Below are 15,086 nucleotides of genomic sequence, written 5' to 3' on the forward strand. Positions count from 1 at the left end.
CCTCAAGTGAGTAACCTAATAAACTTTTGGTAGTTCAAAGGTATTTTCAAGTTAGTAGCACATAAGGGAATATAAGAATACGAGAGAGAGACACACAGCGACACAGAGAGAGAGAGAGAGAGAGAGAGAGAGAGAGAGAGAGAGACCCAAAAAGGCTATCCATTTATTGGGATTAAGACATTAGGCTAAGATACGAGGGTTATTGAGGCCTGAGATCTGATGGCCATGCGAGCAAATATTGTGGATGAGTGAAATCCTTAATAACCTAGGGGCTTTTGACTAGGAGTACGAAAGGATTTAGGGAAAATTTTGAGTTTTCGATGGGCAAAACTTTGAATGCTGACTAGAATTGGCAATGACCAGGTCAAATGTGAGGGTGTCTAGTTGAACGATGCTCACTGAAAACTTGGGCTTAGTGTGAGGTGAATGGATAAACTTTTAATATGGATTTGAAGATGGTCTAAACTGTGTGGAAACCCTTGAGTCTCCCGGAGATATGTTCTGTGAACGGGGTGTCGACATGCATATAAAATAGAGATATGTGTTCGATGGTCACGAAACTTTATAGTCGGATAGGGGCAAGTGACAACCTAAAGTTTGTCGAACCCTATTGGAGGCATCCAATTGCCTTCCGTAAGACATTGCTTGCCTGAACCTTGCCAAAACTGCTGCATGTGCCTAGGTTGAGATAGATCGAGAGATTGCAAACCATTAGGAATGCTACCAGAATTAGACACATGGAAATCGAAAGTTGGGTGTATGTTATCGGAGGTATGAGCACATGAATTGATGGAGCTCAAGGGTATGATCATGGTGTCAACTTTTCACTGGTTGCCTGCCCTTACTTGCTTGTGTAGTCCGATTGCAGAGGCACCACTGTTTGCTTACCATTACCTGCATGTGCATTCTGACTGTAGAGGCACTGTTTGGCCTACCGTTTTCCAATCCGTTTGTCATGTTAGCTGGAAGGGCACATAGAAGGGCTTAGAGGACGTTCCCGCATGAGCAAGAATGCCCAAAAGTGCAAAAAAGCTCCAACGCCAGACATATTCTCACGAATCACCGACCCAAACGCTACGCTACAACCAAGCATTGTACTGCCCCGTTGGAGGCGGGGTTTTGCTCATTCTCCGCGAGCAGTTAGGGACTGGAGGGTGAAGTGAGCGTGGGATTGGAGCAATGGGAAGTAGGCTCAATGTGTGCAACAGCAACTTCCTGGTGCCGAGGGCGAGCAGACGCTGTGGTGTGTGACCACCACACCACCACCACCACCAAACACCCAAAACACCAACACCAACACCAACACCAACACCACCACCAACACCAACACCACCACCAAAATCATCAAAGCTGCAATGCACTGTTTTTGGAGCTGACATTCTCCCTTTTCTTAAAAAAAACACCTTCTTCGTCTTCTTCTTGTTCTTCTTCATCTTCTCAAAGCTTTCTCATCGCCATAGCCAAACTCGCTTCTTCGTCTTTCTCATCGCCATAGCCAACCTCTCTTCTTCTTCTTCTTCGTCGTCGTCTTCTTCTTCTTCTCAGAGCTTTCCCATCACCATAGCCAAAACCTCCATCGCCATAGCCTCTCCCCGTCCTCCTCCACCTCCTCCTTCTTCCTTCCCCTTCCCCTTCCACCTTGCTTCCAGCTTCTCCCTCCCCTCTTCCTCTTCCTCCACGCAATGCTTCCCTCCCACCTACCGAGTGCATTCCACTCCACCCGCCTGATTTCTGCCTGCTGCAATCAGCCCACTGGTTCGCCTGGAGGTGCTCTCCCCTGACCTACATGCGGAGAGGGCGCCTTCTCTTTCATATCTGCTCCTTCGAACTTCATCGACGATGCCTGCCTTCCTACGCAAAAGCTCTCAACTCGCTCCTTTTCAGATAACTCTTATCTTCGGTTTCGTCCACCGCAGCGGCTCTCCCCTCGAGCCTCCAATCGCTCGCACGATAGCCCGCACGATCCTTTGACGAATAGCTCGGTGCAGCGATTTTTTCAACTTGTGGAAACGAGTTTTACATCCGACGTACACCTCGTCACAGAAATGCGTACTTTGAAGTCCCGTACAAGGGATTGCTTCTCTCTCGGTACTGGTAGGAATCTCTTGCACAAGCACACTCCAGTATCGCGTGCAGAGGGGATTCGCTGCCTTAGCTTTCTTCAGCGAGTTTCGGAGATATTCTGTGTTAGCTCGGTTATGGTTGAAGTTAAAAGCCCTCAGGAGCGGAATGAGCAGGGTAAAGGTTCCACTTCTCTCTCTTCAAGATTCGCGCGGGGGATTTGAAAGTGTCATGGGGACGATTGACGTTCCTCGCAGGTGTTGGGAACTGGCCTTCTTCAGGGTAAGTTGGGCTCAAAAAATTTCGCTGGATAGCTTTGGTTCTCTTCGTTGCAATTATATGGAAGCGACTGCGTTAGCTATCACGATTTTACCACTTTGAAGCTTGATCTTCCCTGTGCTTCGCCTTCGGATTGCAGGGATGTGCTTGCTACTTTGTATTTATCGCCGGTTTCTAGGGTCCTTATGTTTCAATGCTCCATTGTTGTGCAGATTTTGCTACTCCTCCTGTGGATAGGAACCGCAGGATGCAAGCGTGAGAGCAGTAACCATCATCGGCATATGGGGGACGACGAAGTTGGTCCTCCTCTATCTCACTCTTGTATACATGATGAAATATCTGTGCAAAGGCGTTACACCGTCACACCGCAACTGTATGAGGATAGCCGGAAAGGCAGGGCGTTATTGGCATTATCTCGTCAGAGTGACTCAAGACAACCGATAAGGATATATTTGAACTACGATGCGGTGGGACATTCTCCAGACAGAGATTGCCGTGCTTTCGGCGAAATTGTAAAAGTGAGCTTACTTAGACCCTTTCTATGAAACTTTGAAACTGGCACAGCCTTGTCTTTTCGTATGTGATCCCCGTGTTTGTAAGCAAGCTCATGTGACTTCGTTACATGTCCTTGTTCTAGCTCGGTGAGCCCGCTCCTCATGCATTAAGCGGAGTCCCTGCATGCAATCCTCACGCAGATCCGCCCCTATATGGTGATTGCTGGTATAATTGCACAGCAGATGACATCTCAGGGGAGGATAAAAAGAAACGACTTTATGAGGTAACTTACGAGGGCTCGTGAATTTTCGGTTCTCCGATACCCTCTATTGTTGTGCCTTTTCTCTGTAGACAGTGCAAACCACAGGCTTTCTTATGAATAGGAGACTAAAGTCCGTGTTGATGGTTGCCGCAGGCCCTAGGTGAAACTGCTGCTTGGTTCAAAAGAGCATTAGCAGTTGAACCCGTGAAGGGTCGACTAAGGCTCAGCGGATACTCTGCCTGTGGACAAGATGGAGGAGTGCAACTACCAAGGGCATATGTGGATGGTGAGCTAACTAATCTTTTTCTTTCGTTGCTTACAGAATGTACAAGAACATTTCGTTGATTATGTCATCTGAGTGGCCACGTTGCAAGATTGTCTTGCTTTTTTGGTAATCCAGTAGGTGTGTCTTCTGGCTTGAATAGAGGGAATCGAAGATGCAGATTTAGTACTTTTAGTTACCACCAGGCCTACAACCGGAAATACCCTGGCGTGGGCTGTTGCCTGTGAAAGAGATCAGTGGGGTCGTGCAATTGCTGGTGAGAAAGCTACTGCTGATTGGAGCTATTTAGGCTCAATTGTGGGCTGCAAAATATCCTAGGCATTCTGATGTCTGATTGTTCTCTGCAGGGCATGTAAATGTAGCACCACGCCATTTGACTGCAGAAGCAGAGACACTATTGTCGGCCACACTGATCCATGAGGTATCTTTCCAATCTATGTGGAACGTGCTAGTGGCCAGCATATCCCATAACGTCTGCATATAGTCAAAACTTGTCTCCTTTTCTTCTTATGTTGTGAGAAGGTGGTCATGAAGTCCTCTGTTTTTGTAGCAAACCTGCAAGAGATAATTACGTATAGCAGCTTTGCATTCACCACTCTACAAGAATGGACTTGTATTCTAGTTTATCCTTGTGACAGCTTCGTCATGGCTGAGTTTGCCCTTCACCTCCGGAGTGCCGACATAAACTCAGTACAAAGACTTTGTATAAATGGATGCTCAAGTATGTGTGGGTGTGTGGATTTGTATGTGTGAGCATACTTTTACACTATGGTCTACACCCACTGTTGGGAGCTGATGGTGTCAGTGGGGATTTCATAGTAGCTAGTCCCTGCTATGCGTGATGGAGTTTATGGTTTTCAATCTTATGAGTGACTATCGCGAGTTTGAAACTGCACTATGTTGTGTTTTTAGAGGATGAGTTTGGGAATGCTCCTGGATTCATCTAGGTATATCCTTGTGACAACTCTACATATTGTAAAGCTTGAAAGGGTTGACGGCAATGCATAAACAGCCATTGACCTGTTTTACACATCACGTAGTATCACTATCTGTAGTCAGGTTTTTTTTTCTATTGTTTGCTCTCAAGCAACTCCTTGAAGATGAGGTTTCCTTCGCCTGCAGGTCATGCATGTTTTGGGATTTGATCCACATGCATTTGCACATTTTCGGGATGAGCGCAAACGAAGGCGAAATCAGGTTGATGTCCGGAATGCTATTGTGTTCACTAGGGTTTTCTCTTATTTGGGATCCCAATTGAAATCTGTGAATGTATTATCAGGGCTTCAATGCAGTGTTACTCATTTGAACAGACATCTGGATTGTGGCAGGTGCTTGCACAGTCCTTTGATTCAAAACTAGGAAGGATGGTAACTCGTGTTGTGCTGCCCCGGGTGATGATGCATGCAAGACAGCACTATGGGGTATGTTTAGCCACTGTTACAGTAATCACATCCATTTTATCAGCAGAATTTCTTACTGTTTTGCGAAGATCTGAAAGAGGAAGCCAGGACTGTACTTATTCCTATTTCCTGGGATTTTGGAATGTGGAGCTGGTTTTGGTTAAGCATTATGGTGTCTGTTTTGGTGAAATGAGTCTGTCCACCTTTTAATAAGGGTTTATGAGCTATGTGTTGAGTGTGTTAAGAGTTGCTTAAAGGTTAAGGATGTTCCTTTTTGTAATTTTTCTTTTTTTTGGGGGGGGGGGGGGTAAATCTACAAGTGATTACCTCCTAAATATAAAAGAGAATACTTTGAACATCAAGCATGATTAGAGGTCTGTTTTTTGGGACGGAGGCATGACAAGGTGTCTGTTTCCCTGGTCCATGTCTGCGGTTGCTTCTTTCTACAACAAAATTGGCAGGGAGAGTCTCTTAATGCTTAGAGGAGCACCTTGAAGCAAGTGCACTGTTGAATTGGGATTCCATCAGGTGAGGTGATGGTATTCTAGAATTTTGTTATTTTGGGTTTTTTTTTTTGGGGGGAGGGGGGGGTAAATCTACAAGTGATTACCTCCTGAACACAATGCTTCGAACTTCAAGCATCGAAATTGGTATGGGTAGGGGGGGGTAAATCTATGGGTGATTACCTCCTACACATAAAAGACACAATGCTTTGAACATCAAGCATAATTACAGGTCTGTTTTTTTGGGACGGAGGCATGACAAGGTGTCCACATTCCTGGTCCACATCCGTGGTTGCTTCTTTCTACAACCAAATTGGCAGGGAGAGCCTCTCAATGTTTAGAGGAGCACCTTGAAGCAAATGCACTATTGAATTGGGATTCAACCTGGCGAGAGGATGGTATTCTAGACTATCTGCATAGAAATTGGTGTGGGTATGGAAGGAATGATATGAATTGCAGCCTATCCTCAAACAGAGACCTACGATTCTTACGTATGAGTAATGCAACAAGCTGAGGTGCATAAGAGGCAACTTGTGAATTGAATACAGATCTACATCTTGCTGTATAATAATTCGCATGAGCATCGAATCAGCTCAGAAATGCTTTGAGAATGATTGCATGGGTGACAGGAAAGAGTTGTAGAACCCGAATACTAATTGAACCATTGCAAGCAGTTGTTATATATGCTATGTTGCGACTCTGCCTTGACTTTCACCACTGCGACTTTCATCGTGACTTTGGGGGGGTAGAAGATGAGGATCCGGGGGAGGGGGGTGGGAGGGAAATAGATATGCATCATTATTGCATCGGGTGATACTGACTTAATGGACTATGCCAGTTTTCATATTCTAACAACCACCTGAGAACTAAAGTGTGCTAGTCTTTATATTTCATAGAGGTTGTCAGATCTAGAATTTCCATCCTTGATCTTTATGATAAATATCTACTGTGGAAATCCGACGAGATTTTTGAGGGCGTAATCTTATTATGATTTCTCTAAATGAGCATATACTTAAGAGATGATGAAGTGGTTCTTTACAGCTGACCAGGTCAGGTTCTGATTGTGTTTCATTAGGTTGGTTCGTTATGCCAACTTGACCATTGCCGTCTCCATCATGATCGGAAGCCTGATGAAACTATCTAGGATTTTTAATTTGCTGCCCTTTAGAATGAGTCCATTGAGTCCATGCTGTGTTTTAATTCTTTTTGAAAACCTAGAGCTCTTTTTCTTGTAATCTTGACCCGTCTCTGAACTGATCAAGTAGCCTTATTGTTCGCTCAGCCTGATGCTTTTTTGTAAATTGGTTGCTGACAAGGGATGGTGAAAATTCTCATAAATTTATTATGTAGTTTTATCGTTGGAAGTTGATAATAGTCGAGTCTGCATATAAACTTGCTCAAGTTCGTGGTAGTAAGTATTGAAAGTACGCTGAGCTTTTAGATGTGTTACACCAAGTTCTGATCTATCCTTGGCGTGGCTAGGTATTTTTATTTGACCAAGATGCAATTCTGCTGCGATGATTTTGAGTCATATCCTAAGATTTCTCTGGGCTGGGACTTGCAGGCATATTCTAAGGATTTTACTGGGTTGGAACTGGAAGATGGAGGAGGCAGGGGGACTGCAGGTTGTGGTTTTTATCTAAGTTCATGGTGTCCTTTGGTGTTTTGAAATGCTGCTACGTCAAAGGTCCTCCTTGGAGATGTGTTTCAGATGTATGGTATACATTTGTAGGTTGTGTGATTATGAAGTGATGATAAGTGTCGACCAAGCAAGGCAAAATATTGTTTGGAAAACGAATTAAGTGCGAGCTCAGCTTAACACAAGGAAGATAGAGAAAATGAGACCAATTGCTGATAAATACTTGACAAAATAGGATGATACAGTTCGGGAATATTTTTAAAGTGTGAGCTGAGGTGCAACATGGGGGCGGGGAGGGGGGGGAGAGGGAGAGAGAGGGAGGGAGGGGGAGGGAGAAAAAGAAAGAGAGAGAAAATTTATTAGAGTCTTCGGAAGACCGATGGGTCTATGAGATTGAAAGAAAACCTGATACAAATCATAGTAAGGGTGGAGCTACTAAAACGAGCATCACCACCCGTGCTGAATCCTAAGTCTGATCATACATAATCAAATACATATGGGTGTGACAATGAAAAGAAAAAAGACTGGAGCGGAGCGGAATCCTCTGTATGTCGTCCATCAAGGTGTGCTGTGCGTCTCGATCTCCTGGAGGAGGCTCAACGAAAGACCAAAGCCGTCGTGACTCTCGTGGGACGTATCCCGGGTCTAAACAATGACGGGATGTCCCCTTGAGTGATCTGTGTGTCCCCTCGATGTCTCGTGTGTTGTGCTGCGATCGTCGGGTCGAGGTCTCTGTCATGTCTGCGGCTAGAGACTGGACGATTAATGTCACTCGATGGAAAGAACTGTGATCATGCTCTGAGAGGTGTCTGATGATGTGGCCAAGCCCTGTTGCTTGAGTAAGTACTCTCTGTGTTGGACCCCCTTGTGAATGAAGGCCGCGTGGCATCTCTGATCTGGGTAGGCGAGGAATCTGGAAAGGAGCCCGGAGCCGTCTTTGAAGAGACAGTGGTAGCGCCCTCGGATCTCGTAGTACATTGGGCATCTGAAAATAAAATGCTCCTCCGACTCAACCTCCTGACAGTCGCACAATATGCATATGCGATGCTCCCTAGGGATCCCCTTTGTTGTGCCGCTCTCTATGCGGAGGTGGTGTGATGATACCTGAAACTGTCTGATGGAGATCCGTAGTGAGTAAGGCATATGAAGCTTAGTGTACCTTGGTGGTGTGATGAATTCCTCCTCCGAAATACGAAGATAGTGATCTCTGTAGAAACTCAGCTTCACTGGAAGCTCCCTTGGCTCCAACCAGGTCCTAAAGGTATGTAGTTTCAGGAGATCCTCTCGCATGACCTGGTTGGGGTGTGGCCCGATCGGGATGGTGGGTGGGAGTACCGGAGGGGCATCTAAATTGTACTGAAAAGGAGGTATCCTATCGATGTGAAACCCTAGTCTCACAAACCATTTGTGAGTCCATGCATACCAGCATCGCTCGTCTTTCTCTGGTGTCAACCTCATGGAGAAATCGAGAGCCAACCATGGATACTTGTGTTTCCTTGATGTGTAGTCCCCATATGATCTCCTTGATGTGTAGTCCCCATATGATCTAACTCGATGTAGATATGTGATGGTTTGAAAGGCTGCCTCTAGCTGGAGTGGAGAAGCACCAAACTCGGCCTAAATGATGTGATGTGGTACAGATGGTTTTCTGTGGATCATCCGTGAGAGCATGAGGATCTGCAGGCACTCCACCTGTGTCCACTCTGACATGTCAGGTCCCCAACAAGGGCTGCCATACATACCGGCTGGTTGGAGTCCAAGAGAAGAGCCTTGGTTCGAGGGTCCTGGAAGTGGGAGTGGAAGCACTGTCTCTCTAGCCGAGCCAGAGAGGCATATCCCCTACTCAGTCTGGTCTGCATCGATGGTCTCATCGTGAAGATCGGGCCGGAGAAGATGACCCCCAAGTAAGTGTATGAGGATACGATCTCAATTGGGTGATAAGGGAGGAGAGGGAGAGAGTTTATTAACATATTTGAACGACCGGAGGCTATGTGAGACCGAAGAAAAACTAGATACAATAAGAGCCAAGGATTGGGGCCTCGAAAGCAGACATCCATATCCAAGGTTGATGTTTGAGATGAGACTACCAATAGAGAGAGACACTGTGCTGTCTCTGCGGGAGAGTACACAAATGCTTTTTCTCATGATAGCCAAAAACACCAATCAAGAAGGATAAATCTGTACTTCCGAAGTGCGATTTCGCTAGTGTCTTTAGATGATGTTTTCTCAAAATTATTATAGCAAAGTAGTTTAAAAGTGTCTATACACCTGAAGCACTACTCAGCACACAATGGACTTTAGCAGCACCATTTTGCATGGAAAGACATAAAGTGAAAAGTGTCTAGCATGCTAATTTTGTCTCTACTAGTTTGCTATACAAGTCTTTTCTGCAAATTGTCAAGCAAATGTATCTATATTCAAAAATAGTGTTGTTTCATTCCAAGTCCGGATGAGCTAACTTTATGTTTGTTTTGTGTGTACAGGATCTCATTGGGAGAAAAGGCTATTAATGAATGAGATTATGACAGGCTCGGTAGACACCAGGTCTGTCGTATCAGCAATGACACTCTCTTTACTGGAAGATAGTGGGTGGTATCGTGCCAATATGAGCATGGCAGAGCGTCTTGATTGGGGGAGGGGCCAAGGAGTGGAGTTTGCGGCAGATCCTTGCAATCTGTGGAACGGTGCCTACCATTGCAACTCAACCCATTCGTCTGGGTGTACTTACAATAGGGAGGCAGAGGGCTACTGCCCCATAGTAAGATACCCTGATGACCTCCCAGAGTGGGCGCGTTATTTTCCAGAAGCAAACAAAGGTGGGATACTTTCTTATCTCAGTTTGTGCAAAGCTTCCCCATAAGTTAAAGCTATATGTGTGATATTCGGCATGCTATTTGCAAAAGCAAATAAACTTTTTCTTGTCTTAGCTTTTGCAAGGTCTCCTTATAACCCAAAGCTACAAGTATGTTTTTTAAAATAATTAGTTTTGTTCTATATTAACTCTATCAAAGGACTCATCATGCTGCTGATTCATAATTGAATAATGCTGATCTAACCATGGATGCTTAAATCGAGGGAACCTTACTTGTCAAACCATTAAGTTTTGACAGGTTCTTTTCAATGTGGTTTGGTATTTCTCATCTAAAATCCATTCAGGTTCTTCCTTTGATCATAAATTTGTGGACTCCACAGCTTCGGAATTCTGCTTTTGGCCTTGGATTGCTGTATGACAAATTGCTTCTCACATGAGAGTCTTCATATTGCAAAGGTTACTTTGTTTTAGGTTTTGGGTTATATAGTTTCACTTGAAAATGCTGTACTGAACTAGGTCTGAACTAGGTGCAGTGGCTACACAAAACATAAAGTATTGAGCTTGGATCTCACCTTGTAAGGATGTCAAAATCAAATGTAAAATTGTTCAAGGGTTTGGTTGGAACTATGATGCAAGGTATCAATATGAATGACTTACATGACATGCTTTCGGAGAAGGGGAGAGAGAGAGAGAGAGAGAATCTTTTGAAACCCAGATGACAGTTTATGCTCGGGTATACTGATGGGAAACATGAGCTGTTTGGGTACTGATGGAAACATAAGCGTTCCTTGGGTAGTCAAGCATAAGCGAGTTAATTTTATTTTCTCATTTACTCATAATTTTGTCTAAAATTGCTTACGAATTCCCTTAGTTCCTTTGTTCTTTTGCTTGTTTTATATATTTGTAAGATTGAATATAGTCTAGTCTCATGAAAGTGTGTATGTGGGTGTGTGTGTGTGTGGATGAAGGTGTGTATGTGGGTGTGTGTGTGGTGTATTAAAGTCTGCTTGAGACCCTTCAGGATCTATGGGACGGAACCTCTATTAACTAATTGTTGTTCCTTTACATCCGAAATGGAGAGATGGATGGAAAGTTCAAAGAACTAAACAAGAAGTAGGAGAGATGATGATAATGATATATGCAAACATGTATGTATGTATGAATGTATGCATTTATGTGTGTGTGTGGTTGGCTCCTAGAAGGAGCCATGTGGCACAGCCTCGGGTGCAGGGTCCCAATCCCACCCCATAGCCAGGCTGAGCCTCCAACGCCCTCCAAAAGATCACGGGAGGGTGAAGGGGTTCAAGGCCAAATATATTGAAGTGTCACACAAGTGCACATATGCATATGGGATTAATTCCCTCCAAGTAATACACGTATCAATGCACACAACATTCCTTCAAGTGACCCTGCTCCATACACCCAAACAAGGGGTGAATGCAACCACCTCTAATACCCCTTTGTGGACAAGCCTTCAGGTAAACGTGTCAAGCTGATCAAACCAAACCAAACCAAACCAAACCGAGGCGACGTGCATGGGGGTGAACAAACCAAAGCCGCCCCATAGTCCATGCCAACTACAAAGACCAGTCGCCACCAAACTCGACTGGTAGCTTGTCTGCCAAAGCCCACGGGAAGCCACCACGTGAAAGCTGTTAGGAATAGCCACTGCCGTTGAAATGAACAGTCAAGCTGCACTTAATTGCTACCCACCACGGATCAGGATGCCTCACAAACAGCTTGGGAACGAGCTCCTGCTGCAAATGCACGGTGACACACTCGCCCTCATCATCATCAGTTAGCCCCTGCTTTGATACTGTGTTGGCTCCCAAACGGAGCCACTTGGAACATCCTTGGGTGCAGGGTCCCAATTCCAGCCTGGACCCTCCAAAGCCCTCCAGGGAAGGAGGAGGGGGAGTGAGGGGTTTGGGGGGGGAACAAGGGGGCGGGAGGGACTCGAGTAATCTCTTTGGAAGGACATCTGGAAAAAGTGAAACTTGGAGAAGGTGGATCATTAAAGACTCAAAGATTGCCTTTTGCAGCCTTTTGGCTAAGACCAAGTGCGCATGAGAGAGAGAGAGAGAGAGAGAGAGAGAGAGAGAGAGAATCTCCTTAACTTGTCCTTGATAATTGATAGGTGGGCAGTCCTCGTTAGCAGATTATTGCGCCTATTTTGTTGCGTATTCAGATGGATCATGCACTGATTTGAATGGTGCACGTGCTCCTGATCGAATGTTAGGAGAGATGCGTGGCCTGGATTCCAGGTAAGCTCACGGTGAAAATACTGTCAATGTTGTTTCTTTATAAGGGCAGAAACTTCTTAGGTATGGTTAGCTGCTTTTCATTTGTGTCGCTTCTTGTTCCTGTGTACTTGATTTCTTAGAGGACAAGCATGCTTTGTTTTTTTTGAGATCTTGTGCAGATGCATGGCTTCCTCTCTTGTGCGCACAGGCTTTGTCCGTGGGTCTTTAACACAGGGAAATGGATGCTATCAGCATCGTTGCAAGAATAAAACACTTGAGGTATGCTTTCTCAAAGGAACAAGCTGAGGATTACAGATTATGGTTGCCTGTCTTTGCAATCAATTTCTGTTGTTGCTTTTGCACAGGTTGCTGTTGATGGAGTCTGGAAGACATGCTCAGAAAAAGGTGGACCAATCCAGTTTCCAGGGTTTAATGGTGTGGACTTTGTACTCTTCTCTAAACCTGTTGAGCGAAAAATGCGTGTTTTAGATTGCATTGCCTTTGGGACATTGTGTCCATGATCCAGTGATTCCAGTGAGAGTTGAATTGGACATCAGCATGTGTACAATAGGGGCTGAATGGGAAGTCTGACCTGGTTTGGTTGGGACTCTGCTTTATGAGACCCTTCACGTCTGGTGTTTCCTGGTCTGTTGCAATTTGATATGCCCTGATTTGGGACTGACTAGTGATTGAGGGAAAAAGCAAGTCTTCTGACATGTAACTATAATTACTGACCTTATTGAAGGCTTAGTAATTCGTGAAATGGTTATGACAGGGGAATTGATATGCCCAGCATATGAGGAGCTTTGTGATGAGTTTAATTACCCTATGCGAGGACAGTGTTTGAATGGATGTAGCCTGAATGGCGAGTGTGTGGATGAAAAGTGCAATTGCTTTCTTGGATTTAGTGGAGATGATTGCAGCATAAGTAAGTTGCCCTTGTTACCCTAGCATTTATTTCTACTCATGCTTCCTCTTAACAGAACTTTCGCAAGAGATTGTCCTCGTTCTATTCTTATCGGCTTATTTGGACCCTATAGGAAGCTGCCCCAATGATTGTAGTGGTCAGGGCTTATGTACATCAGCTGGCATCTGTGAGTGTGCTGGGGGATACACTGGAGTGGACTGTTCCACTGGTAAGTTAGAATCTATTGTTTTGGATGCTTTTTGAAAAGCAAATACTTGGTCCAGTGGCTGCAGATTTCCACATTGATACTCTTCCAGGAAACATAACAAAAGATGATAAGGATACACTTCGCTATCCTTTAAGAGTAGCAATGTCTTTTAGGAAATTTTTTGAAACCTTATTGATTTCAGATCTACAATTTCTGCTCCAATACATCAATGCTACTCCAATACATCAATGCTAACTTGCCTCCCAAAATGATGGCCAGCTGGATGTGATGAGCAATGCAGTCTGCATGGTGGTGTTTGTGACAATGGCATTTGTGAGTTCCGGTGCTCTGACTATGCTGGGTATACTTGTCAGAACAGCAGTAGGTTGTTATCCAGCCTGTCCATGTGCGGTGATGTGCTTGTTAGGGATACAGAAGGTCAACATTGTGCTCCCAGTGAAGCAAGCATTTTGCAACAGCTGGAGGCTGCAGTAGTTGTACCAAACTATAACAGGCTGATTCCAAACGGTCATACTCTGTGGGGTATTCTAGACAATGGATACTGTGCAACAACAGCAAAGCGACTTGCGTGCTGGGTTAGTATTTTTATCCTGATTTGGCTGTCGTTTGTATGTTCTTTTTGACTATTCTGTCCAACCTACTAATTTCTTCTATCTCAGTGGGTCACTTTGATTTGACAAGATGTCATGTGGAGTTGATAGGTCTTAATGCAATTTTTCTTTCTTTTATCCCTCCCCTGCATCTAGGGTTGGTAGGCGACACTGCTATTGACGAGTATGTGCTTCAAGTGCTTGCATTGTATGAAGTGCTTGGATTGTATGTTATACTGCATAAACATTCGAATGAACTGTTAGAAGGTTGAATCTATGAAGGTGTTTCTAATCATCCTTCGCTTCAAAGAGTACTCCAGCGCAGAGCTTATGGTATCCATTGCATACTTTGTGACCACAGATATCAATACAGAGGTGTGACCGTGATGGAGACAACCGATTACGTGTGTGTTACTCAGCTTGTATGTCCTATAATACAGCATGTGGAGCCCGCCTTGACTGTTCCGATCGAACTCTCTTCAGTGGAGTCGATGAAGAAGGTTTTTGTACAGGAGATGGTGGGGTGCATTCCTGGTTGCAAGGACATTTTAGAATAACTGTGTTTTTATCACTTGCAGTGGCCATGTTATTGCTCTTGCTCTGGATAGTGCGACATGCTCATTGGAACTCTTGGACATTCAGGAAGTCAAGTGATCCATCTGCTAGTTATGTGGTCCTCGATGGGGGACCCAAGCAGCCTTTTTTGGGTGAGGGAATTACAGGTGATTGGCAATGGTCAGTAGTGTTGCGACACCTCTTACTGACTTACACATGGTTGCCCTTAAAGTGGCGTTTGATAGAGTCTTCTTCTGAATTTGTGTTAGGTCAAAATTTTGTGAACTTGCCTTGGACACTCTGGGGACAAAACAGGGTATTTGATCATTGACTACAGTTATGACCTCTGCTAGAGTGGTATCAAAGCCTACCACTGAAGGTCTCCGAATATAACACCATATCCTGGGGAGTCCAATAGAAATGGGTTTGGCCTCCCGCTTGTGCAATCATTTTTCACAGAAAGGAGTGTAATTTTGTTGTATCGGCCTGTAATATAGCCTTCCTGGCACTCCTCCATGCCTTTATGATGATGCTTCTTCAACAGGATGTAGTGTTTGTTGTGAAATTTGTGAATATATTTGTGTTCCAAACTTTGGTTTGCCCAGGGCAGATTGATTTTGAACTCAATTCCGTGCATAGGGGAGCTAGGAATGTTAGTCTGATTTGATAGCAACATAGCTAAATCGAGTAGCTAATATGCTTCAAAATCAGAAGTGGTGTATAATCAGCTGTAATATTTTGATCTCAGAATTCTTGAGAGGAATGTTTTAGGTAGATGCATTTTGGAAGAGTAGTAGTAGTATTGGGGATTGAAGTGACAAATTAGAT

The 15,086-nt window shown here is 44.5% G+C and overlaps 1 protein-coding gene across 1 annotated transcript; it reads left to right on the plus strand.

The window, feature by feature from the left end:
• The first annotated feature begins 1,353 nt into the window (after nt 1-1,353).
• LOC147898542 (metalloendopeptidase / zinc ion binding protein) lies at nt 1,354-14,788 on the plus strand. Its single transcript, XM_087378803.1, has 17 exons — nt 1,354-2,343; nt 2,553-2,858; nt 2,978-3,118; nt 3,251-3,383; nt 3,523-3,636; nt 3,728-3,801; nt 4,503-4,577; nt 4,709-4,801; nt 6,848-6,908; nt 9,406-9,738; nt 11,872-11,998; nt 12,157-12,256; nt 12,343-12,412; nt 12,753-12,905; nt 13,018-13,113; nt 13,372-13,688; nt 14,065-14,788. The coding sequence occupies exons 1-17, from the start codon at nt 2,230-2,232 to the stop codon at nt 14,587-14,589; spliced, it is 2,832 nt and encodes a 943-aa protein (XP_087234929.1). The 5' UTR covers nt 1,354-2,229; the 3' UTR covers nt 14,590-14,788.
• The last annotated feature ends 298 nt before the right edge of the window (nt 14,789-15,086 follow it).

Source organism: Dipteris shenzhenensis, chromosome 9 (genome assembly GCF_047967505.1).
Source record: "Dipteris shenzhenensis isolate YYH24624 ecotype China chromosome 9, Dip_SZ_1.0, whole genome shotgun sequence".
Classification (NCBI taxonomy): domain Eukaryota; kingdom Viridiplantae; phylum Streptophyta; class Polypodiopsida; order Gleicheniales; family Dipteridaceae; genus Dipteris; species Dipteris shenzhenensis.

What these genes read in the sequence shown, in the direction of transcription:
- LOC147898542 (XM_087378803.1), top strand. Translation starts at nt 2,230, where the DNA reads ATGAGCAGGGTAAAGGTTCCACTTCTCTCTCTTCAAGATTCGCGCGGG. An exon ending in GGGAACTGGCCTTCTTCAGG is followed by an intron (nt 2,344 to 2,552) that starts GTAAGTTGGGCT and finishes ATTGTTGTGCAG; the next exon opens with ATTTTGCTACTCCTCCTGTG. An exon ending in CTTTCGGCGAAATTGTAAAA is followed by an intron (nt 2,859 to 2,977) that starts GTGAGCTTACTT and finishes TCCTTGTTCTAG; the next exon opens with CTCGGTGAGCCCGCTCCTCA.